Source organism: Diadema antillarum, unplaced genomic scaffold (assembly GCF_040938485.1).
Source record: "Diadema antillarum isolate AM-2024a unplaced genomic scaffold, OU_Dant_1.0 seq00001182_RagTag, whole genome shotgun sequence".
NCBI classification, from domain to species: domain Eukaryota; kingdom Metazoa; phylum Echinodermata; class Echinoidea; order Diadematoida; family Diadematidae; genus Diadema; species Diadema antillarum.
The window spans coordinates 130,952-158,596 of NW_027271982.1; the positions used below are offsets into that span (position 1 = coordinate 130,952).

Genomic DNA, 27,645 nt, shown 5'->3' on the forward strand with positions numbered 1-27,645 from the left:
AATCACTATGATTGTATCACGTAGGCCTATTACTGGAATTTGTGTGATTTGAGATTCTTTACTCAGTTAAGCATTATGTACATTATACCTTGTTATACTTCTTTGATATGGAAATAAGATTATTTGAATTGAATTGTACTGAAGTGAATTCAACGCTCTCTTTTTTTTCTCCGTCGTCCACACCCATCATAATCATCCTAATCACTGCTGTTAGATCACCAGCTATGGTCTCATTGCGTTGATAGGCAGACCAAAATCTCGAACATGACATGTACAGTAATTTGGACCAAGGATACACCTCTTTGTTTGGACATGGAGGTAGATTCTTCTCATGGTTTGGACCAACACGTGTCAACAACATACATACGTCAATAAATTTTTAGTCCCCCCCCCCCCCCCCCCCCCCCCCCTTCTATTGCCTACGCTGACGTCTACATGGTGATGTAGCGCGCGTTCATTACGTATATGCGATATGCATACTCAGTATTTTGGTACATGTATTGACACACACACACACTATACTACACACACACGTACGTATCGGTACAGGATCAGCAGCGAGCGAGTTTACTGCTACTAACGCTTTTGTCAAAGAAAGAAGGTTCTGTGACGTCGGATCGACGATAACACCAGGTAAAACCTGATAGCCTGATAGCTTTAGAGTGATATTTATCAAATGTTATGTTTATACAAATATCAAACTACAAAGTCAAACAAGGTGGATTCCTTGGTTGGCTTGCACCGTGAGGGCCCCTAGATGGATGTACTACTGGGTTTTTAATGGTCCCATACATTGTTTTCGCTGTTTGCTTTGCCTGCTGAGAGCTTCCAAAAAGGGAAGGCATTAGAATCTAAAATCTAAATAGAGTCTAGAGGGATCTATAGCTTTTCTATAGGTCTACACTATATATAGCGATACCGGCCCATTGTAGTAACGGTAATTGAAAGGTTTTCGCTTAAAAGTGTCCATTTTGCAATTTTGCTTTGCCATGATAAAGGAGATCATGTGAAAAATTACACGGCCAAGCACACATACCGTTGTCCTGTTGAGTGTTCCATATACATTGTGGGCTTCATTTCATAGCATAGAAAAAATGAAGAGTGACACAACAAACAAAATCCAACATTCCAACCGCAGCAACTTCTTCAGACTTAAATTTACTCAACTGTTAATATGGTTTATGAAGTTTTGGTATGATTATACGGTAGACTATTAAATTTACAATGTCGTTTTAGTAATGAACTGGGCATAATCGTGATATAGTCCCCACCATAGGCCCCAACACAGTGCGTGTGCACCCGCGGACTAGGGCTAGGGTATAGGGTTAGGTAGGGTTGTATTTAGTACGGACACTCAGCAGTGGGGACTATATCACCATTATGCCGAAAACTGTATACCACACGTTGATTACCATTATTAAGTCTCCAGACATTCACATCGCATGTAGTCATAGGGCGTCGGTAGCGCGATGCGCTTTGTCATCCCCTTCAAAATTCACGCACAAGTCGAGTTCACAAGTCATCTTTGACCTACAAATGTAGGTCTATGCATTTACAGAGCATAAAACTACTTTAAAACATTTTTTTTTAACAATAAGAGAAATCTATCATATCATTCTCGATACATATGATATCACGGAAGTCACATTTTGGTTGCAAAAGCACTAGCATTTTCAAATTAACTTACGTCTACCAGATGCGTTCAGTGCATGTTGGGCAATGGGCAAACGTAGGGCGCGCGTTTGGTCGAAAAGTGGACCCACAATTTTGGCTTAACATCACCTTTCAGGCATTTTCGCGGGTTCATCCCGGTAACAAATCCCCATAAATTTGGTGTCATATGAAAGCTTGTGGTGGTCTCATTCTTCTCATCCTAGGCCGAGTTCAGATATCAAGACGTATTGCTACCTAAATTCAGATTTAAGCCTAAACATCGCTATAACTCGGCTGTGTCTTCCGTCCGACTGTGAAACTGGCCAGGCTGGTGTAGGAGGATTCAATGGTGCTGAATCCAAAAATAGCATTGGTTTTTCGCTTATTCAACGGAATGAACCCGCGAAATAGCGATTAAGATACCCTGTCAGCATAGTAACAGCATCAGCGAACTAAGCGAGGTGGGGCCTACAAATCTAAAACACGTAGTTACACGCCATGACTCGTGGTTACGGCGCGCACTTACGCGAAGCTCCAGAACAGTCGAGTCGGTTTTGCATACATACAAATGTAGGTACGATGTTCAGCCTCCGCACAGCATAGCGCACCGCCGGTACGTAATGTGAGTACATGTGCGCGTCTCCATGCAATCTGTAGGCCAAAAGCTATAACAATGCACATGCACCACTGCGCGCTTTTACTCCGCCGCGCTGTTAGACCAATGTTTATACGTACTGGGTCATCGGTCTCGTAAACCCATGTACAAATCGGTCTGTGGCCGGGAATATGTTCCGCGGAGACTACACTATACGTCTAGCTTCATGGAATCCTTTCTCATGAAAGAGAACCGTGAATGTGAAAAATGAGTAAAAATTCCTCCGGACCAAGAAATTTCTCTGTATACGACCTCAGTTGCTCACTTTTCGTGTTGTATTTTCCCAGCTAACCGTAAGTGCAGTATGGTAGTTAACGCAATAGCGCAGTAGGGCAAGTCCAAGATAACACGCGCGTTACGTATGGGACATTCAGAGACTTTTATGACCTGAAAAAGAGTGTTAATGGCCTTTGATCATATTGAACTTTATCATGGTGATTGATATCTAGGAGAAGTATAATCATGTAAAAAATTTAGAAAAATGACCTTGACAATTATATTCTAGAAGAGAAAATATGTGCCGTTACGTATGGGACCAGAAAAATTTTGTTTTTTTGAACATTTTTTTCAACCTCAAAACTCTCTGAAAGTATTTCATTCTACAACTTGTAACTCACTGTGATGAAAGTCACAACACTCAAGATTATCACAGGTAAGTTTCATGTCATTAGGCAAAAAGCTCTAATTACAGGTTCTAATTAAAGACAGACATGACGTGTTACGTATGGGACAGTTACGTATGGGACACTTTGTCCCCCATTCATTTAGTGTGTGGAGAACCATGTTTATGGGTATTTTGCATAATTATTGAAGTAAAATCAGTTGAAACTACTCAAATACTGATCCAGATTGTCAAGGAAACAATATTCCCCAAATATTCACCATCATAGTCATATTCAATCATATTTTCATATTTTTATGACCAACCTGAGTATGCATGCCCATTGTCCCCCATTCGTTTAGTGTGTGGAGAACCATGTTTATGGGTATTTTGGAAAATAATTTTGCAAAATACCCATAAACAAATTTTTGCATGATTATTGAGGTGGAATTAATTGAAATTACTCAAATACTGATCCAGATTTTCAAGGGAACAATATCCCCCAAATATCTACCATTATAATCATACTCAATCATATTCTATATTTTTTATGACCAAACTGAGTATGTATGCCCTATTTTTATCAGGATAGTTACTACTAAAAAATTTGATTTTTAAGTGTTTACTTCCACTGATGAAGGGCAGTTTGCCATTTAGTTTCAATAAAAAACAACTTGACACAAGAAATATTAATTTTAAGAGGTTATAAGCAATACCTGCTGCGTGGAATTTCAGTAATCGAGTAGATGTATGATGTCTGTCTAGCAGTCAAGTCATTGATTTGAATCACACCTCAGTATGTATACCCATGAATTTTGTTGTGGCTACTACTGGAAACTGAATAAGGACAATTTGTGTATCACTTGCAATTAAAAAAAAAAATCATTTTACTTTATTTTTTTTTTATATCACAACCGTTTCACATTGGATCTCCATCAAATTAACTTTGAATTCCTCTAGTCTTAGAATTGTATGCTCTTTAAATAGTCATTCATATGATTGGTTTCCAGTCATCTCATAAAATGTTGAAAACTGAATCCCCGTTTCTACAAAAACTATACAATGTACCATCCCTTTAATGCTGCTTTTCATTGTGTATTTTGCCATCTTCCCCTCCCCCTTTCTGAAAATTGTTCAGTCAAGTATATGTATTGTTTCAAGTGTCTATAACTCAAAAAGTAGCTACAAAGTTGGGATGCTTTCTTCAGGATGATTGACCATTTGTGTACTGGAAGACCTTCCCAGCTAGCTACATGCATTCACATGCAATATATATGAGGATGTCCCATACGTAACGCATTTGTCCCATACGTAACATTATTTCAATGCCTAATAAAAAAATTTTCTTTTACTGTTTTTTCTTTTTTCTATGGTATTTAATCTCTCTAAACAATAAATTAGAACTTTCCAAAAGGGCATTCAAATAACCTTAGCAATTTCAGAAAAAACCTAAAAAATTGACCTCATTTTGTTACGTATGGGACATCTCATGATAGGACACGAGCTAATTTGCATAATCATTTGCATAATCCCTAAATTGTCATAACAAGTTAAACTATTTGATGAACTTCTTATGTCCACATATTGATCAAATAGAATTTGCTTTCCTTTGAATAAATATGAATTTTTATAAATGTCCCATACGTAACGCTGTGTTTTACATTTATGCAAATGAAGCCCTTGCAATTTGCATAAATTTACATAATATCATTTTTTCCTCCATGGAAATCAAAACTTCAACTCATAAGCTTCAAAATGATACCAAATATGTCAATATTGAGCAAAGATGAAATTTTGCCTTCTGAGGGGACCTTATCTTGGACTTGCCCAGTACCGTACCATGCAAATGGGTCTAACATTAGGGCAATTGCTTGTACCCCCTGGGCAATTACCATGGACCCTCCCCGTGGCCCTAACCCTAATCCCAATCCTGAACCTAATCGTAACCCTAACCCAAACTCGTAACCCTAATCTTTACTCTAACCTTATCATTAATCAGTATTTAGCCGGGGGGGGGGGGGGGGGGGGGGGGGTAATTGCCCTCTGGGGGTAATTGCCCTCATACGTATGCAAGTATGTATTGCTGGCATGATGCATGTATACTGTATGACATCACAGAAAAAACCAGTGCGTGCAAGTACAAGTGTGTGCTGCGGGATAACGAAGCGGGCCTCGCACAGCTAGCTGGGTAGGTGTGTGCCAGCTGACAAGGATGCGTGCTTAGCCTTAGAAGCACGCGCGCTTTGAATGTGATAAACACAGTGAATAGCACCGCCCACTGGAGTGCGCTTGACAGTGAATTTTCATTATGCTCGCGACCCACTTTTTCGCCAAGGTTTTAACAGCGTGACAATGAAAAATACCCTGTTTTTATTTGCTCATAACTTCACCATTATTTATGATTATGGTGAGAAATTTTGCACATGTATTATCTTAACAATGGACATTATGGATATACTATGTTTTTGTGTGAATGACGTGTATTTCTCCAGTTGCAAAAATCTACCAGATGCCCGACATGTAATGCACGCCGCGATCGGAGATCAGCTGGGGCGATGGATTTTCATCCCTCTCAAAAGACATTCCTAATTCACCTTTTTCCTCCATAAAAACACAAATAATTGTAATCCAAATGTATTTTACCATATGTAACAGATGACAAAACTATTTTTTAATGCGAGAATATTCTTTATTTCGAATGGATTTCAGGTGGCAGATTAACAAAGTTTTTCAAACGCGATGATGCACAATGCATCCTACATTGAAGTGTGTGTATAACACACGCGCTAATAATATGTGTCGCGCTATGGGTGGCGAACTAAGTCAGTGCCTATTGTTAGTTCGCCAACCCGGGATTGCATAGGAAATACACGCAAGTGGCGACTACATGTATACAGTAATTGACGTTACACAGTTTTATTGCATTAAAAAGTTCTTGCACAATGAATCTCCCAGTTGTCATGTAGGCCTTTCAATAGGTAATGTAGTAGTTAAGTAGAATATTCTGCTAGAGTTCTAGTTCTAGATATTCTGGTAGTCAGCAAAGTTAGAAATCACTTCAAGTCTTGATTACTCTCATAGTTAAGAATAGGTCTAGGGCAATTAACCCCTGGGCAATTACCCCCGACCCTTCCCCTGACCCTAACCCTAACCCTAATCCTCGATTCCTAATCCTGAACCTAATCCTAGCCCTAACCCAAATTCTAAACATTAACCCTAATCTTTAACCTTATCACTAACCAGTATTAGCTGGGGGGTACTTGCCCTCAGGGATAATTGCAGGAATAACTGCAGAACACCCTGTCACTACCCTACCCATGTTAACAACGTGTACCTTCCACAATATTCTGCAGTTAAGCTCATATTCATTATGTGGTACATGTAGTATAAATTCTATAAACATAACACTAGCAAGTCAAGGGTGAGTATGATACTGCTATATTGGCTGACCTTTGTAGTCATACATTCCATGGCCTGGATGGAGTGACTTAGAATGCTTGGCTACATTTCAGATAGGGTGTGACTAACTTGGTAAGACTTAAAAAAATTGATAAGCCCAATATATGTCAGTATATGTGACCGTGCACCTCAAAACGAACATAAAGTCGCACACACTGATTTTGCGTGAGGACTGAAAATAAGTGAAATGGGTCAACCTAGCCGAACTTGACTTTTTCATATTTTCTGAAAGAGCGGGTCTTCTTTTACATTATGCTAAAATTTGGTATCATAAAACGGGCAGGAAAGTGTGTTTTTTTAGCAGTTTATCTCGAACATTTTTGGTAGAATAGTGTGATTAGGGGTGTCTTTAGAATCCCTTTTTCATTTCTGAGAAATATTGTCCACACTCTTCACTTTCAACTCTAATAACTTTTGAAAGGATAGTGCTACTGCTTTGAAAGTTGGCTTTAATTTAGGACAGATTGTGTTAATGAGGCATGCCTAATTTCAGTTTAATTTCATAATCCATTCATTGTTGTTACTCTGGGGGTTTACTTCCTGTTTTTTGTCCCATTCATCGCACAGGCAGCACGGTTTGCTAAAGATTAAGCGCTTGAATAGACACTGTACTTCAGAGCCTCTTTTCTCAGTTCACACTTTTCCTGAGTTTGTGCTTTCTTTCCAATATTTAGATAGGTTAGGAGAGTCCATTCGATTTGAGTCATACATCATTTTAAAGCTTAAAGTCTGCTCTTTCAGAATATGGTCTTAACTAAAAATTCATGTCTGTCGACTTTTTGTTTGTTTTGAGGTGCAGGGTCACATATCATGTGGATTGAGGGAATGCAGCAAAATATCAGTATCACACATCAGCAAAGTTTAAGGAAGATAACACAGTGAATATGTTCAAAAGTTATGAATTTTGTATGTTTTGGTGCAGACTACAACTTTGTAAATTGTATGCACAACATGTTGCGACATCAGATATGGCAATGATAAAGAAAATACAGTGAAAATTCAGCATATTTTCCCTTTTCTAGCATAATGAAAGAGAACTTAACTTACTCTTTCAGAAAGCGGGAAAATGCGTATACCGGTATTACCCTTCATATACAACATTGACTAATTTTTATATTTTGGCCATCAGGGGCCCGTTGCATAGAAGTTACAATTACAAATGTATGGTAACTTTGCCATCCAATACAGTACTCTCCGCGTAATCGGGTATCGCTTAAACGGGTACTCCGTTTAATTGGGTAGTATTGTCAGAGTCAGTTCCAATGCACATTAAAATTACCTGATAATCGGGTTGCCTCTCCGCATAAACAGGTAAAATTTTTTCTTCTAATCTAATTTCTACCCACATTTTATCGCAGATATAACACTTTAAGAAAGCATGCATGTCAAATTTTTCACGGCTAATCACATTTTCTGCTTAATTTGCAAAGAAGACCGATCATTTTGGGAGTGATTAAGCATGCAAACACTTGTACACCCCACCGACTTGCCACACGAAAATGAACATTACAAAGGTAACTGGCACTCACAACTGCATAGGCAGACAGGAGTTGAACACATTTGCGCTCCTGCCTTGCTCCGCAACAACATTCACAATACGAGAAGCTTGCAACGAAAATCAGGCCATGCACCATCTGGCCAGCTCCATTTAATTTTGCTGTTCCCCAGTCACTTCTCGAAAAGTAACCCGACGTTCAACGTGATTTGTGCACGCAAAGAGACGTGTTCATTTCGGAAAACGTCTGCGTGTTAGCGAGGAGTCTATAGTCAAATGACAACGTGTTCTGAAGACATATTTGTCCATAAAAAAGAGTGTAAATTCTATTGCTCGTGACTGAGCAAGTGTAAGGTATTTATAATGTGCCGTGCAAGCACGGGTGTTTAAGCATAGTGTAGGTGTTTGGTGCAGTATACAATGCATGTAAATACATATTCTGTGTGTCAATTGTGAATGAAAAGGGTTCTTCTTTTAATCGGGTACTCCGCTTAATCGGGTAAGAAACGCTCTGCCCGAGCCTACCCGATTATGCGGAGAGTACTGTAGTAACTTCCATGGAATTCTTGATTTTGATTGGCTGTTGAGTATTGTTGCCATGGTAGTTACCATTGGATGGCAAAGTTACCATAATTGTAACTTTTGTGCAACGGGCCCCTGGTGTCCTTTATAATTGTGTAGTTTCATATTAATCGAAGAATGATTGTATGATAATGTATGTTATTATAAAATGAAATGTGATACTGTACAAAATTCTGCAATTCAGCCATCTCCATGGCTGCAAATGAATCTTTAAATAAACCATTACCATTACCATTGTAACATACACACATCAGTCTTAACAAGTTGAATGTGCGCTTTTCATGGAAAATTAAATTTTGTGGAATTCTCTTCGTATTTTACATTGTCCATACAGTGTATGTGATGTTACAAGATATTGAGGTCTTCTTCATGAACTGTGTACTGTATGTCATCTCATCCAGCACTATGGCAGCACCGAAACTTTACAAATTCATAACTTTTCAAGAGATTGTTTGATTTTCGTCAAAATTTGCTGATGGATGTTGTTGTTGGTGCATCCATGCAACGCACCTATTGGGTTTCGTTCCCCTAAGTTAAATAAGAGGTATATTGTAAATGGATATTCTTCATGATACATAGTCATGGTCATATCATCGAAGGCCTATTTCTGACCGCCAAAAAAGCAGGGTGACTGAAATCTTAACTCAATATACCATATTATGTCATGCAACTTTCACTATTGAAGGTGGCTGATGCTGCTGCTCCCTGCTGAATATATTCACCCAGACCTACATGTTGTAGCTGTACAATAATCCAGGCGAGCTGCTGCAGACTGTAGCATAAATATTGCCCACCCACTCACTGCCAGAGGAGGGGTTTGATGTTATTAGCATCCCAGCACTACCATTGTACTGTACCACCTTGGTCGCAAGATGAACATCATGGAAAGGGTTAACGTACTGTACATGTATGATTTGCACATGTATCAGCTTTAGGCAGGGTTGAATCTAGGATCTCTTATTGAAGTGTCTATGAATTTAACCATGTTTTATGCTTCTCTGACTAATTCTATGATAATATGCAGTGACACTTTATTTGTTACTTGTTGACCTCTCTAAATAAAGTAAAGTCAAGCAAAAACAGGAGATCAGAAGTTTTATCAAAATTACAAACAAAGTGAAAACTTATGAACATTTTTAAAAAGTTTTACATACTTTTTAAGAAACAGTTAAATTCAGTCGTAATGAAGTGAGCAAATTACTAGTACATGTAGATGGAAAGTGATTGCATTGTCTCATAGTTTCCTGTTGGTTTTTATAATGATAGATTACAGGCCTCGAAATAGGATTTTGGAGGGGCAAGGCCATTTAGAAAAGGGCACTTTTTCCAAGAGGCCAGGGCACTTAGGTCAGTCAGAGGGGCACCAAGGCCACATTGGAAAGGGCATGTTGGGTGTTTATACGTGATGTGAATGCCCCATAGAGCTGTGATGCTATCGACCGTGCTGCTACACTCAAACAGCGCACGCACGCATAAGATCTCTCCGCAGCAGACGACGTTAGGCAGTAGGCCATACGCAATACGATGTAGGTTCTGTAATACACTACGTTCTCAACGCGTACGGCGCACTCGCTTTGGAGCACTTCCGGCGCCATTTTGCTTTGAGCATGCGGGCATGAATGCAGAGCGAGAGAGATGGCAATGCTCGCAGCCGTCCAACAGCTCATTTTTTAGCATGGCTTGCTACCACTTGCTCCGGCCCGCCGCTGCCTAGCTAGTAACTCTATGGCCACTGCGCTGCTGCGGAGGCGAGGCAGTCGGGACAGTAAAAGCCGGTCAGGCGTACATGTACGTAGACTTCTACACGTAGTCTCGTATTCGGAAAGATACTTTGAGTTTGAATCGGATATATTGGGACGCGAGTGAACTGAAGGTATGATATTTGAGATCAGGAAAGTTGTTCAAGCTTATTAAAGTGTAGACTTTGAGAAAGGGCATATTATAAGTCATAAATTATAACTTTCTTTCTAAAAGGGCACCACGGCCACAAGAAAAAGGGCACATTTTTTTTGGCCGTAACTTTGATCAAGGAAAAGAAGGCATTGCGGCCAACGAGAGGGGCACCGACGGCCATGGCCGTCGGTGGCCGTCGGTTAATTCGAGGCCTGAGATTATAAAGAACATACAATTTGTATGCCTTCAATCAATTGATAAATCACCAGTTACAATCCGCTTTCTTTCCCTTACAAGTCATTGCTACCAATTTATAAAAACTCTACCATTATCTAATGCGGCGGATAATCTTTTTTTTTTTTAATTTCAATGAAAAAGAATATATAGGGAAATGTTTACACATACTGTACATTGTATTTTAATCATTGTCACTTGAATTGGAAACTTACACTTTTTGTTTGAGGCCATGGCATCATTACCTCATCGAATCTGTACATAAAGCATCCTAAACTAAAAATTTTACAATTTGTATGTGTGGTGTTAATCCAGCTTCTTCCATTCTCGTGAAGTGTGATAAATGGTAAACATGGAATGACTAGATGCACTTTATCCATGCACACATTGTAAAGTTATCAATTGCAACTTCCCTTTGCACTTTCACATCCTATCTTCTGCGATTCTCTTTAAACTTATGTCTCCTTTGTAGGTGTGTAATTTTGTTTTTTTATTTACCCAAGTGCTGCAAGGAAGTGCAGGTCAGCTTACACTTTCACCCATTTAATGCAATTTATGTACAACTGTAATTTAACCATTTGCATTGGCACACATGGAAATCTCCAAACCGTAGGTTTCAGGACATCGGGGGGTGGGGGGCAGATTACAAGTTGCTGTATTGTTATCACTGCTTGGGGCACTACAGTATTTTATATACGGAATGATTTTATTAATTATATTCTTCATTGATAAAATTGTTTGAACAGAAATGATACATAAGAAAATATGATATTAACTTTTTTTTTTCTTTATCTTATTTCGTATTTTGATACTATTCAGATTGTCTATGGAATACATCATCAAAGCCATCATACGAGGACTGATTTTTCCACTCATTCGTGCTGTCGGGTGGTAAGTTGAAAAAAAAAATCTTGACTCTGTTCATGTAATAGTCAGTGTTTACATGTCAGCAGGATTTGAGTACAACGTATGTCAGATTATCTCCAGAATTGCATGTCCATGCAGGGAATACACAACACTCACAGCGTACTTTGGTGCATTCAATATTCATGGCTTAGAGAAACAAAGTACGGTAGGTAGAGGGTAAATTTTACAGTGGAAGAATAGAAAAATTGTTTAGATAGAAGAGCTGAAGTCAGATCAATCAGTCAGTGAAAATTTTAGAGCACTAAATCTGTGAGGTTTAAGAATATTTGACAGAACTTGAGTGTCAGGTACAATACATGCAGTCATTGGCTATTCAAAGGCTTCCTATCCAGACCACAAAGAAGCTGTGTGTGTCCATATGACCACAACACACAAACTTGCTTGGGTGGGATTTGATCTGTATGCAAACCAGCGGAGCCATCTGATTTCTTATGGAATTTGCCTTGTTTAGAGAACTATCAATTTTTTACTTGTTTGTGATTATATCACAATCTGATGAGTTGGAAACATGATTTGACTTTTGGATTTTGTTTTTTGTTTTTTGTTTTTATTTTTATTTTGTTTTCTTTTGTTTGTTTGTTTGCTTGTTTGTTTGTTTGTTTTTTAATCAAAATAGTTTGACTTTGTGCCTGGTCCAAGTTGTGATGAGTGACATGCTAGCAATGATATGGTCATTTGATGTGTATTGCACTAATGGAACCCATTAGGCAGAATGGCAGATGAGGTACATGTAGCAATCCTTACTGGAATGGTCATTTCATCTTTATATTTTCTGATTTGCCAGATTTTCACACTTCTGTCGGCTTTCTTTCACTGCGATTATGCATTGTACAGTCTCTCCTGCTTTAATACTCTCCCTGGGTATCAGCACATATTTACATTATGGCATTGATAGCAACAGTGTTTAGGATGACACTTATAATGTTCAGCATTGATGATTCTTGCACCAAGTTGTTGTTTTTTATTGCAAATGACTGATGAATTGCTCTTTATCATCATAAATATACACTGATTATTCAGTGTCAGTAGTACACTGTAGGCATGGTAAAAATCATGGGAATACAGTATAGCCCAAGTACAGTTGTATGGGTACCCGTAGTTTTTCTCTCGGCCATAATTAAAACAATGAGTAGTAATTGTGTTACAAGTATGTACACCAATGAAGAGTGATTTCGTCTCGGTTGCAATAAAACATGCAAACTTTTACTTCAGAGAATACATGTACATGTGTGTAGGGGTATTCATCGGGCAAATATGTAAACACACAAAGTAAGCTATCATGGTAAAGCACATATTAATTATGTACTGTAAGCTGTCATTTTCACATAAAGATATTTTCGCGAATGATGTGATCACAAACATTTTTGCAAAGTGACACTGACGCTATCGTAAATGTGCTATTGTTAAAGTGTGTGGCGACTTTTTTGCGTGTAAATTCACGATCTAACTGTGATTCGTGAAATTCGCGAAAATTCAACCCATGGGGAAAATAACAGCTTACACGGTATGTCAAGATTGAGGAGTGAAGTAGTGTAAAATTTGCTGTGGTCTGTCCTGTGTGTGTGTTTCATGTCAAGCTTTGTGAAAACTCCCTCGATGTACAGCAACGTCATACCAGTGTAGGTGTCAGTTCCTGCTGCTTTGCCCAGAAACTCTACCTGGCTGTTTGTTTTTACAGCCTGATCAGTCTTGTGTTATCTTCACAAAAAAAAGAAAAGACAAAAGAAAGAAAGAATGAAAAGAAAAGACGAGAAAAAAAGAAGATCAACGGATGACATTTTCCACTGATGCCTTTAGTGATCTTTTTTAAATACTTGTGTGTGTGTGTGAGTGTGTGTGTTTGTTTGTATTTGTGTATCTGTATCCATGTCTGTATTTCTGTTCTTTTCTGTTATGAGGGGGGATGTGAAGGCTCTATATGGTTGGAATCATGAATACATGTAGCCAACTTCCTGGATTTGTATCACTTCTACTCTCAGTTCATGTAGTAGTTTACTTGGACATGAGAAATTTCTGAGGTCTTTTTATTTGTTGGAGGAGCAATTGTGGGTGTAAATTGCTATAATGCATGTTTATTAGACTTGGAAGATACAGTGTAGTTCTTGATTTGCTGTATGCCCTTCCCATCTACACCCTCATGCCATCATACACTAGTACATCGACTGTACATATACCAGTAGTCTTCCACTAATTGCTGGATGCATGATTGACACACTTCCTGAGAAACTGTTGTCACATACATATATGCACACATACCCACACCCACACAACTATGAACGTACAAAATGTACATTGTTTTCGTTCACTCAGACCGTGGACCTACATTTTGTACACATACTATACAGTGTAGGTCTATGCTCAGACACTCCACCCACTTCCACATGTGGCCCATTCAGTGAACACAATAAATCATGCAAATATTGAGGAGGAAAGTTGTGGTGTAGCTGTCCTCATTACAGCACATCATTAGCTTTGCTAAATCTGTCCCTGGCCACTGCACATCAAAGTGCAAGTACATGTACGTGTAGTCTACGAGTGCAGACTGCATTATGGATGACATCTATAGATGTTGAGTGCCACTATACCATCTATACAGACTTGGAAGATGTGATGAATTACTGCTGTAGATAACAGAATTTGTGGTGATCTCAGAGCTCTGAATGTTATCTTCAGAGCTTTGTTAAAGGTGTATTGTTACCTCATGCAGCTCAGGAAGAAGGTACACGTGCATCATACGTGTATGGTGAGAAGGTACTTCCTGTGTGATGGGAATAAACAATGGATGGCTCTTGGGCAGAGGAAATAGCCAATTCTTTTCCATGTTGATCTAGTTTAACAAACTATTAAGGTTTTTCTTCTTTGTTTTGATACTCCAATAATATCCACGTTTGACTGCACACAAGTTTGATACCATTCATGCGTCACTCAGGTGTTAATTATGGGAAGTTGTGATGAGGAAAGCCTTTGATGGAAGAGGCAAGAAGAGCTCAGCTGGATGAAAGGGTTCTGGGGAGTTGAGACTAAGGAGCACCTTTTATCTAGGCGTTATAAGTGATGTGCTCCTAGCTGGTATAAATACACTTGTTCTTGCCCGCTCTGGATAAAAGATCTCAGGCCACTCCAGGAGACGGCTGGCACATATTATGCCTGAGCATATTCCTTGTCTGTGAATGAAGTTGTACTTTGCCTGAACCTGGGGTTTTCTGCTAGATACGATTTTATTGAATGCTGTATTAAGGTAAGAATGTCTGTCAGGGATATATTGTATAACCATGATGTCTGTGTCATTGTCATTTTTTAAGAAGTTATCACATCATATATTGTCAAGAATTATATAGTTCAATCATAAAATTGTTCAATCTTTTAATAAATAATCACAATCATTCTTAGTTACCAAGCAAGTGAGAAATTAAAATGCATGAATCTGTGTTATGTCTGTAGGTGAATGTCTATCATGCAGTTTCATGATTTGCATCATTTACACTGTAAGTACAGATTAAGTTTACATCATGGACGTTTTCTTTTCTTGATATGCAGTAACTGCAAACCCTAGTGTAGAATACCAGCAGAATTTGTAATACAAAGAATAAATTTAACATAAGCACACTCTGACACCCCAGGAACAATGTAATTTTCAAGAGCTGCATACATTGATATTTGTGTACATGGGATGGAATATTGTGAGAGCAGATGTAGTCATCTCTTGAAGTGTATATTTAGGGATCAAGATTGATTATTATTCTCTCTATTTCTAATAATAGTTAAGCCTTTGTGTTTGCAAATATTGTACATACTGTAGAATTAAAGCCAAATTTTAGGGCCAACTTAGTGTTTGTAGTCTGCAAGAAAGATTCATTTCAGTGCTTTTATAGCAGTCTGTAATTCTAAACACATTTAGAATATGTTTTAGAGCATCACAAGGGGGGAGAGGTTTATCTTCTTTTTTTTTCCAGTCTGGGAATAAGCACAGATTGTTGTCTGTAATCCCTGGGGCATATTCCAGCTCAGCTATATTTCTTCTTACTGCTTAATTAGTGTATTTATGCCAATTCCTTCTGTGATAAAATGGAACTTCCTATCCAGTGCCTACTGTATCTATATAAGTGTATACTGTACAGTGGATACGGCATATATTTCGCAAGTCTGTAAAGACAATAACACGAGTGGTTGTGATTGAGAACCACATTGACAGAATAAGAAGTAATGCACTTTCCCTTGTCAAGAGAAAAGTTGGCAATTTTCCACCTCTTAGACAATACAGTGCACACCATACTGGTATATTTCATGGGTTTTTATTTTTGTGAATTTTGCAGGTTAGGTGCTATTTGTGTTGATACAGTAACAACATGCAAAAATATGAACTGTGATCCTGACATAAATGTGATGTACTCGCATACATTTCTCCATTCATGACTGTACTCTGCAATTGCGAATTTAACCACATGTGAAATTGTCAGGAAGTCCTGATTTGCAAAAATTTCAACTTGCTACATTGTAAGTGTATTGCATACAGCAGGTATGCAAGGCATTTTTGTCACTGTAGACAATATCTGTGCGGGCTATTGCAAAAAGAATAATACCCAAATATACTGTACACGAATATCGGATACATGGGTAAACCTGTACACGTAGAAAACGGGAATATTTGTATGGATGATGGTACACATGTGTAAGCCCTGTAATTGTATGCCTTGCTCAAGGATACTACTGTAAAACATGATATATTCGCGGCGTGAATTTTTCGCGAATTGGAGCCGACAGCCTTTTTCGTGGCATGAAATTTTCGCGAAGTGCCACTGGCGTCTGAATGCATATAATGTAAACATGGACTTTCGCGTGCATTTTAATTTCGCGAATCCTGGCGCTCGCGAAATTCGCGAAATTAAAGTGCACGCGAAAATTCCTTGTTTTACAGTATGTACAATACGCAAGTCACTTTATTAGGCAGAACTTGAAACTTGGACACTCTCAAAGGTTGAAAACATACTAGGCCTATCGACTGGACTGCAAGCCCCCCCCCCCCCCCCCCCGTTACATTCCTGATACATGCACTTATGAACTCATACATGTATGTACACAATACATATTGCAGTGATAGCCCATCTGATGCAAAATTAATGTACAAACTCTATAGGGCTCACATGGGTAAATAATGCCCCATAGAGACGTGTGTTAAAATTCAAATTTCAAAAAATTCTGTAAAATAGCTGGGAGAAATGAGGTGTTTCATCTTCACTAACCTGAATAAGTGAGATATTACCTTTCATCCATCAGATTTCCAGGGTGGGTTGTTCTGCTCTAATTCTGTCCAGGGGTCCGCAAAGCCAGACTATGAGTTCTTGTCACTCAAAAAATCACCTATTTTCCGTACACGTACCCAATGAAATATAGTCCCCTCAAATTCCATCAGAAAAGCTTTCATCTTCCAACCAAAATGCAGTTTGTAGAGGAATTCATACTCAATATCTACAGCTATTCAGTTTTTTGCCAAACTACATCATTGATTTTTAATTAATTTTTTCTTCATTTATTTTGGTATCTGTGGTACGAATTTGTGAAGAGGTCTGGGACATTCCATTTTATTTACAGGTGTGAGCCCTATATAACCACCTGTGTGTCAATGAAACAATTTTTCTCAATGATTTCGGCATCCTTCAAGCTGAATGCCCACTGTGCAATTTTTGTACCCTGTGAATTTCAATAGCACAAATTGATAGCAACCTCAGATCTGTGTGAATATCCCCGGTTTGACACAAGTCAGCCCAATTTGGCATGCTCACTGTGTGATTCTGCTCATGAGTTTCCCCTAACTGAAGCTGGAGGTCGGCAAGTTTTTGAATATGTCTTAAACCCAGCAAATGCTGCCACCACCACCCCTGTACGTGTAGCTGCAAGTTCCAATGATGGGTGTGACCGTTTGGTGCCTACTACGAGACTTTCCACAGATCAGAGGGGATCACTCCAACTGACTCTGGCAAGATCTCTCTAGATTGCTACAACGTTTAGGTGCAAATTGCACAGCAGCAGGTAATGGGCTTTGTGACTGACATGCAAGCTGTGCCAAAAATTTATATCAAAACATGATGTACTGCAACTTAATTGTTTTGATCTGGTATGACACATCACCTACGGGGGAAATAGAATTTATCTCTTCTGAAAAGGTTGAAATGTCTACAATAGTTACTTGTTACTATTGTTTTTGTTTTTTATTTTGGTTTTGTGGTTGCTGGTAGGTAGCAATGTTACCAGCATCCCAACCCTAGTTTCTTCCTGAATAGAGACAGGTGCTGGTATTGATGGTGTTCAAATAGGACTGATCTTGTATGAATCAGCTGTTTGCATCACTGCTAGACTTCCCAAAAGCCTTGTGTGGATCAAGCCTGCTATACTGCAAATGATGCGTTTGTGAATGGCTGGAGTTTTTTAACCATTAACTCGTTGGTGTGAGATACATTTTAATTTTCATGTCGATGCTCTGTTTGGATCAAAAAGTTTACATTATGGCCTCTACCTTTTTCTTCAGGATGTTTGGGACTATCGTGAGGTATGTAGTTTTAACCAGTGCTTTTTAAATATACCTACAGTCTGTACAAATGTGGAAGCCTCTTATATATTACACTCTCAACTGTTACCAAATTTTATCTGATCTAGACATGAATTAGAACCACCCAGGTTAAACTCATCGAATGTAGGACACCATGTAGTTTGTTGTAGAATTAATTTTGGTCTTATTATGCATACAGCTGCCCTCTTCCTGCTGAAAAGTGTACAATTTTGTTGGAGGTAATTTAAAGATGATAGCCTAAATCAGTTTCATTAGATTCAAGATTTATTTTTAAAGTAGGTTTCAGATTTTGCTCTGTTTTCAACCCTTTACAAAATTTTAATTTTACACAGGGGTCAAGTGGTGTGTAAAGGAGTGTGTGGTTAACACCCTTACAATGGTCCTGAACAATGGCCAGGATTGGAATGCTCTATTACATATTCATTAAAATTCCACAATCACAGCTAGTCTTTATTCATCCTGAAATGAAGGGTATGCAAGCACATGAAAACATACAGTGTACATAAGAAAATATGCTTATTTTTTCGTGTACATAAGAAAATATGCTTATTTTTTTCATGTGCATGCATTTTACCCTTTACCATGAATTTAGACTGGCAGCGCCCAGGGCAATCCATCATGAATTATTAATAAAGCATTCATGTGCTTTGGAGCAAGAGTCCAGAAGCCTAGTCAGTAGAACTCTGAAAAGGTGGTATTCGTGGTATTCATGTCTATTGTTCAGGGTCATTGTAAGCACACACTCACATACACATCATTGGTTTTTGTGTAAGGTTCAATTTTGTATATTAGTGGGTTCAAATTTGACCAAAATCTGGAACTTAACTTTAAAATTAATCATGGATATGATAAAACTGATTCATGCTCTCATATTCAAATCACCTCCCACTAAATTGTACACTATTCAGCTATTACTCATATCAATGACAGTGTTATCTGATGTACTATAGTTTTTGAACTATTAAGGATCAAAAGTGGGAAATGTTTTTTGTAACACCTAGTGTAGTACAACAGAGTCACCACCGTTTATTCAAGACTTGTTTAAACAGGATTGATATACAGTATAAATGTAGTTTGTACTAATAATGGAAAGAGCTCAGCATTTCAGTGATGCATGAGTTTTATTTTACATAGCTAAAATAGGACATATTATTTTTGTTTATCGGATATTCATTCATATTCTGATATTCTGACTGAAGAAAGGAAATTCATTAAACTTTGCGCAAAATGTAGCTATAGGTAATAAACAACCTTTCAAACAAGTCATGGAAACTTCACATACAATTGTACATCGTGTACAATATGCTCTGAATGAAGGAACATTCAGTTTGATTTGTACTGCATAACAATGCACCACAGCCATGACAGCTACACATTTACATTTTTTAGATGAGCCTAGGTTAGTTACATAAAGTGCAGTCGGGGTATAGCGAACATAGTTATAATGAAAATCTCAATACAGCGAAGTAAATATTCAGGTCTCCAAATTGTCATCTGCATGTCTGTTATATTATTATTTGGCTGTAACGAAATTTCGATAAAAATGGAAGAAGATTGCTTGGTCCCAAGGACTTTGTTGTAATGGGAGTAGCCTGTATTAAACATACTGCTGTATTTGGAAACTCATGAATATGTTGGGAGATTACCAAAAATGGAATTGGTTACATTTTCTTTTCTAATTCCCCCTGGTATTAGCAGTCATCCTCTGCACATGTCATTGAATATGATGACAGCAATATAATAATTAGACATTTCTGTACTCATTATGTACTGTCATCCTGTTGGTTTTGCACTCGATGAGTAATTTGGGTTTGGGGGTATGCTTGTAATTGTGTACATTGTATGACTGCCAAAGCAGCTTGTGTCATATCCTACATGACAAAGCATCATGACATGCATGGCTAACATGTACTCACTAGCCAGTATTTAACTTCTGCTATGATTTTATGATATTCAGCTGATTCAAAAGGGAAAGGCCAAATTCATTTTGATGATAATTTCACTTAGTTGTGTCTGAGAATATGAAATGTTGATTATTTTTGTCTACTAAAAAAATGTGTGTTTACAAAATATGAAAAAAAGTGCAAGAAATTGTATACAAAAATGAGGCCCTGATCTGTGAATCTCATACAGAATTTTTGGGTCCTTTCAAATCTGTTGGTATGGTAATCATATACAGTACTGAACATACATGTACATACTGACTGCAAATCACAGTGCTCTCGCCTGCAATGCTTCAAAATTCTAAGATTGATACTTAAACTTCTGCCTTGGAAGCTTAAAGGGACTGTACAGTACTGGTTTAGGTGGGGATTCATGTTTTGGACATTTCTAAGGGAGATAATGAGAAACCTCTTATGAAATATGAAAGAGCGTGTAATTTCAAGAAGGATTCAAAGTCTTATTTGATGAAAATTGGTTTTCAAATGGCTGAGATATCCAAAAAAGTGATAATAGTAAAAGACTACAGGCCACGCCTTTTATTAGGATCTCTTTGTTTCACCATGTTTTTGGATATCTCAGCCATTTCAAAACCGATTGTCGTCAAATAAACTTTTGATACCCCTTAGAATTGCATACTCTTTGACATCTCATAGAGTGGTTTCTGAATATCTCGCAAAACGTTAATTAAGCTAAATCCTCACCTCGACCAGAACTGTACACACCCTTTAAAATTGGTCATTCTTCCTTAGTCATCAGTATTGGAGCTACATGTAGGAATAAGGCATTGAATTGAGTGTCTACATAAATCTGTATCAATGACCTTCCCATTCAGATTACATTTTGACATTTGTAGCATTTTGACATTTCGCCTGTGAATATTTACAGTACAAGTCCTTATAAAACTGTTGCACAAAGATACAGTTGTATGCCAAGTGGTATCAGCACAAATACAATTGTAGCTACACGTAGAAGTTGTACCTGTAGCATGAACTGAAGCCTCATTATTCATTATCAAGATGCAGCTTGTCTCCCCTGCACATGGGCCACAGGGCTTCTGAATATACTGAGATCAATCAAGATCATCCATACAAATTTGTAGGATGGCTCTTGTACTTGACTTGCGATGTAGATTGTGTTCCTGTAGATAAATGTGCATGCCTGTCATTCAAGATCCACTAGGCTCTTTGTCCTGGTTTCTTCCTGTACCTGTATTCCTTTGTTACCTGCAATGTTTATGTAATGATACTTGATACAGTGTACATTGTGAGAAATTTTAGTTTCTACCATCGTCACTGTATGAGTAATAACATGTATGCACTCAGGGATGAGAAAAATGATAGGGAAGGCTGATATTAAAGTATGTGCATCTGGATGTATTGTATTCTGAAAGTGTCATATTATCTGCCATGTGTACACAGTATACACAGTATGTGTGTATAATGTGTGTGTGTGTGTGTTTGCCCATACCATTATAATTTACCGTAGTAGGATATATATAGGGCTTTCCAGACATTTCAGCAATCGATGCCATTGCAGTGTTCAGTCGGAACAGACTAATTTGGGATTGTGGATTGTGCAGAAATAATCTGTAAGTGATGCACATCGATATGTCGGCAGCCTTCTGAACTGCCTTATATGCAATTTTTGTACTAGAATGATATTTCGAGATGATAATAGCATTTGAATTGAACCCATTTTTCAATCATCAATGCTACACTATTATGGTTCGCATTTCCTCTTATTTTTGTAATATGTCAGACTTCAATTCTTACTCTAATGTGTGATGTTTTAATCGAATTGTATTTGAAGGAATTATGCGAGAAATTGCAAGAGAGCTATATGTATGTTGTTTCGGTTTGAGAAAGACTGTTGTCTTTTACCATATGTGACATTTTTGTGGACTGCGTGCACAGTACTTGCGGACACAGACCCATATACATATGTACATACAAACGTTACATGCAAAGTCTGGTTGACCGTGCGCACTGTGCTTGCGATCATCCAAACCATCGTATATGGGAGAGGACGGCATTGCGCCATTTTCTGCAAAACATGTAGGCCTATGCCTATGGGGAAAAGTAATTATTGAAACAATATGAAATGACAAGAATCTGTAAAAGTGATGATTATTCAAAAATTACAACCAATTAGAATTGAGGGAGTGCAGCAATATCAGTAGAACACATCAGCAGAGTGTGAGGAAAATTGCTCAATCTGTTTGAAGGTTATTAATTTTTAAAGTCTTTGTGCTGCCATAGCAGGATGAGAAGACTATAACATTTTGCGAGGTTGTGTATGGACAACGATGTAAGGAAAATATAAAGAAAATGCAACATATTTTCACTTCTATCATAATGAAAGAGCATTTGATTTACCTCTTTCAGAAAGCAGGAGAATATTTAATATCAAGGTACCAGCTCTTAACATATGTATGCAATGCTGCACACTGGCACTGGTCCGATGGTCCCTGACCAGTAAAAATCACTGTCGAACCAGTAACTTTTTCAGTAATGGACCAGTAAAAAATTGAAAAACTGGGTACCGGGTACCTACTGGTCCGACAGACAGGTCAGACCAGTAGAAAAAAAATCGGTTAGTGTGCAGCCCTGATGTATGTTAGTAATAAGTCAAGGAAGTGTATACTTTGTCTAGAAAAAAATTGTGGAATTCTTTTTATATTTATATTGCGGTTGTCCATACGTGATGTCACAAACATTTCTAAGTAGTCTTCCCATTCAGCCATGACTTCACCAGAACTTTAAAAATTCATAACTTTTCAACGGAGTATCTGATTTTCGTCAAACTTCGCTGATGTGTTCTACTACTATTGCTGCATTCACTAAATGCATGAACATTGTATTTATATTGGGTTTCATTCCCTTTATGGCAGCACAGAGAGATGTACACAGTGTATAAATGCTGGGCTCATAAATCTTTAGCGACAGGTTGTTATTGAACTAAGAGCACTAAGGGTAAATTGTTATTTAGGGAGCAAAATTGCACCTGTTCTGGAACTGAATATTTCATGGCTTAAAGTGCAGGGAGGAACTGTGACCTACATGTACAGTATGTTGTAGTTGATATTGTTGTTCCTTGTTACAAGTAGATTGTAGTTTTGATAAGGGTCCAGAAATGAAAGAGCAAGCTGTGTTGGATGAATGTAAAAAGAATGCTTCAGAACTGCAAAGTTTGACTTCTTAAAACTGCAATTGATCTTAGTATGCCTCTTTCACATTTAGCAAATATCACTCGGGTGCACACAAATGAACCTGGGTGATCTTATAGTAGGAAAGGTCTCATGAGTGAAATCCCAAGTAAAATTGCAGGTGACTTTCTACAATTTTCCCCACAAACTGTCTCTTGGAACTCCCAGATGAAGCTGTAGTGTGAATCAAGAATGGTATCAAGGTGCGGTTAAAATTCCCAGATGAAATGCAAAGCCCAGTATGCCAACAACATCTTGCAGGCTGTGTCACACATGTGGTATACCGTGTGTCACTACATTATTTCCACTGTAGAAGAGCAGATGAGAGAAATTCATTGTGAAGCTCATTCACTAGTTTGAAAGAAATTCTTCCGGAGTATCCCACGTTTGATACCCCGGTGAATCTTCTGGGTAATTCTCCGAGTGACTAGAAATATAGGGTATTAAACTTCTATGTAAATGTCTGTCCAGTGCTGCAATTGACCTATCTTGTTCTATTTGTTTCTAATGCCCCCTCCCCCTCTTTCCCCCCCCCCCCCTCCCCCCCCCCCCCCATCCGCCAAATTACAGGCTAGTGAGCGACCAAATGTCTTGCATCCAGCTCTCCGGCACTCGCCTGGAGGCATCCACCCGTGAGCAGCTCCTTCATCAGTGCCAGGAGGCCCCCGTGAGGAAAGTGCCCCTCCTAAGGCGACAGTTTAAATGGTTGCCACCGGCAACACCAGATAGCTGCGGGGATGAGATGGACAGTGGTAGCCGTGGCAACGGGGCCGGTGGGGAGGATGCGGTGATGCCGTCCAGGGACTCAAGAGTCAGGGTCATGGTGTGGAATGTGTTGGCAGATGGTGAGTTTTCCTGTGGATGCACACTGCACTTTTTAGCATTCAGACACAGTGTGATGAGAAGAAGTGAAAGAGACTGCTGTTTGGCAAGAAATATTCCCACATTGCTCATATTTGTCGATATTAAGGTAGATGTAAATATCTTTCATGTATTACAATATTAATGCAGCTGTACACTGTCATTTCAAAGGAACAATTTGTGGAGACCATGTGGAATAAAAAAAGCCATCGTCATGTATGGAGCATTTTAGACGTAATTAGCGTGTAACTACTGTCCCTAGTGTGATACTTCCTTTGACATGATTGGTATATGAAGGGAAAACTTTGCCATTTTTAACTGTTTGTCTGTTTCCTTCATTGTTGTCCCCTTTGTGGATCAAGTGGTGGGGGTGGGGGTGGTACACTCAAGTTGGCACAGAAATGCCATGCTGCAACAGTTTTGTCTGATTGAATATCGCACAAATCCATCAAACGTAATACCTTTGGTACAGCCTAAAGCTTTTGATCCCCATAATGCCTTTATGATACAAACAAGTCATCCATCTGCCTCCCTGATACCTCCCAGTAATAAAGTGGCATTCATGCAGATATTTGTCATTGTAAGAAATGTTTAATAGGAAGATGAGTCTTCGGATGGCTATGCCCTCTTATAAATCATGAGCACTCATTCCGGCATGTCTCCACTATGTTGCGATGCTGGAAGCATATATTGTATGTAAGCTTTACTCATCCCAGCATTTACAGTGCACCTTAGGGAGATTAAGCATAATCTTGCAATGAGATAGCATGCTTGAAGTTGATAATCTTTCAAAGATGAGACACCGTAGTTATATGATAACTTTAGGTCAAAGAGCAGTGATCAGATCATGCAGTTATTGAGCAGTATTTCAAAGTTTGTATGAAAAATCTGGAAGTTTTCACAAAAAATATGAGATTGTGTCTAAGGGTATACTGTTGCTTGTCACTTCCTGAGTTTCATCCTAGAATTGTTGTGTTTTCCTCAGGCTATGAATATGGCCTAAAAGAAAGTTTACATCACATGAATCTCCAGTAACTCCTGCTTCTAAATCCTTCTTTTTCTCAAGCGCTAAGCCAAGGCAAAGACAACTTCATCAAATGCCCAAAGGAATCCCTGCTGTGGGAGAACAGGAAATACGCCATCTTGGAGGAGATTTTGACCTATGACCCCGACGTTGTGTGTCTCCAGGAGGTTGATCACTACAAGGATTTCTTCCTTCCGGTCTTGCAACAAGTGGGTTACTGCGGTGCTTTCAATCCCAAGCCGGACTCGCCCTGCTTGGACTGCCTGTACAACAATGGCCCCGATGGATGTGTGGTCTTTTACAAGACGAATAAGTTCAAGCTGATGCACAGCGCATTGCCAAACCTCGAAGTAGAGAGCAATGGGCGGAGGTACGTGTCCAACCAGGTGGCCGTCCTACACCGGCTGAAGTGCATGTCCAGCGAACTCCCGGACACTGAATTTTGCATAGCAACGACTCACCTGAAGGCCAAGCGTGGCTATGAGGTGATGCGTTCCAAGCAGGGCCAGCACCTTATTGAGGTCCTGAGGAGGAGCTCGGAGAAGCTCCCCCTTATCATCGGGGGAGACTTCAACGCCGAGCCTACTGAGGACGTCTACGCCCTATTCGAGGGCTCCGATCTCAACCTCACCAGCGCCTACACCAAGCTCAGCGACGACGGCAACTCGGAACCCCCGTACACGACCTGGAAGATTCGCTCGCGGAGGGAGGAGTGCCACACCATTGATTATCTGTGGTACACACGAGAACACCTTGCACCGGTGGCACTGCTGCGCTTCCCTGGAGAGCAGGAAATCGGCTCCGGGAGGCTGCCCTCGTGGAGCTATCCCTCTGACCACCTCTCGCTTGTTTGTGACTTTGTCTTCAAGCAGTCATGAGAAAAGTTTGGTTGATTGTGCAGTTATATTCACTCTGATATCCACCTACACAAAAAGACGCGACTGTGTGTTGTCTTGCCTTCAAAGATAGCCGTCTGCATCATTCCACTCTGGTTTGAAAATCACAACACTTGCGTCCAAGCTGTCCACCAATCTTTTATTTTATCATGTTTTTTATTATTATTTTTATTTTGTAGTGGTCTGTCGTTTACAGAATCATGTCATGGACATTTACTTGCTCAGTCGGGTCACTTATAATCTGGCTTGGTGTTGTCCGTCCATCCAGCCATGTGTCAGTCATATGATTGTTCTATATCATGGTTTATCTGATGAAGACTGAAAGGTGTGCTGTGACTAGTTTGGGGCTTGGATTCAGGTCCAATGGCTACACACAAAAATCTTGATGTGCTTGTGTATGTGTGTGTTTGTTGTGTGTGTGTGTGCACAACTGCATTCAGCCGCAGCAGTTGTTTTAATAGGTGTGTAACTACAGAGTTATAGTTGAGATATTCTAAAGATGGACTAAGTGATGAGTGGTCCAATGCACGCAGCCTCCAAGAAATTATGTTAACTCTCGTGCAGTACTCTACATTCTGGAGCAGTGAGGAAAGCTTGAGATCCAGGGTAATCAGCTTTCATGTGGTTTTCTGCTGGGATGTTAGCCAGGATATACTCTAGAACATTTTCAAAAAGCTTCAGGTTTGAGGCATAGAGGGCAGTATGTAATTGCAAATTGACAATAACTCTAGCTCTGAAGTGATTTGGCAGTCTGTAATTGGTGGAATGTTATTTAGTGTTTGCATAGATGGGACTACACTATGCATGACTGTGTGTTTGTTCTCTGAAAGATTCACAATCATTGCATATTTACCTCTGTCCAATAATGTGTCAAATTGATATATTTCGTGTAGAAAGACCATCATCGTTCATGTCAATGCAAATTACAATCGTCTTCTACCAATAATGTCGTGTGTCTAAATGACAAAAGACAACAACAAACCGTGAAATCAGGTGTGTAGTTACACTGTAGTTTGTACTTCATATAGTATTCAACACATGTGTGAAAATATGTAAATATGGAAAAGTGTTGTATATGCAGGGCCTGTTTTCTTCCCCGAATAGACTGTATGCCCACTGAATAGCATCATTTATATTTAAGAGAAAGTGGAGATATGTGTGTGTCAGACATAATTATTATAAGTGGATGTGACTTGCTGACTTCTGTGGTGAGATGGAGATTTCCAGTATATTCGTCAGGCAATGAGGTGAAACTTGTTTAAGGTACCTTAAAAGTGGCGATATTTCCACAATCAACATACATGTGTATTTTTTCCTTTTCTGAGTAAGGTGAATTTTTGCATGATAGTCACATTAGGTGATAGTCACAGTATCACCAAATATTGTATAGCATTTAGCCCCCAATTATGCGAGATAAAATTTCTGATGTAACTCATGCGCTGGAGTAGTCTACGTGTTGCAGTGCAGCAAAGCATACAGTAAATACATTAACACCAGCACTTTGTACTGTATAATACCAGTGCAAAAAAAAGAAAGAAAATAAAATAAAAAGAAGTACAAATTGTAGATAACAGCATAATAAAACAGTGAGTTCTTTAAAAGTGTAAAAAAATCAAATTAATGAAATATTTGTGTCAGTTTATCTGTGCCA

At 38.8% G+C, this 27,645-nt stretch overlaps 1 protein-coding gene across 3 annotated transcripts; it reads left to right on the top strand.

Moving 5' to 3' along the window:
* Positions 1–543: 543 nt before the first annotated feature.
* Positions 544–26,417, top strand: LOC139744471 (nocturnin-like). Of its 3 annotated transcripts, XM_071654904.1 has the most exons (4): positions 544–633; positions 11,392–11,463; positions 23,784–24,058; positions 25,141–26,417. In XM_071654904.1, the coding sequence occupies exons 2-4, from the start codon at positions 11,399–11,401 to the stop codon at positions 25,974–25,976; spliced, it is 1,176 nt and encodes a 391-aa protein (XP_071511005.1). In that variant the 5' UTR covers positions 544–633; positions 11,392–11,398; the 3' UTR covers positions 25,977–26,417. The 3 variants fall into 3 exon arrangements, with proteins under 3 accessions (XP_071511005.1, XP_071511006.1, XP_071511007.1); XM_071654905.1 differs by lacking the exons at positions 544–633; positions 11,392–11,463 and adding an exon at positions 14,469–14,737; XM_071654906.1 differs by lacking the exons at positions 544–633; positions 11,392–11,463 and adding an exon at positions 21,535–21,596.
* Positions 26,418–27,645: the final 1,228 nt, after the last annotated feature.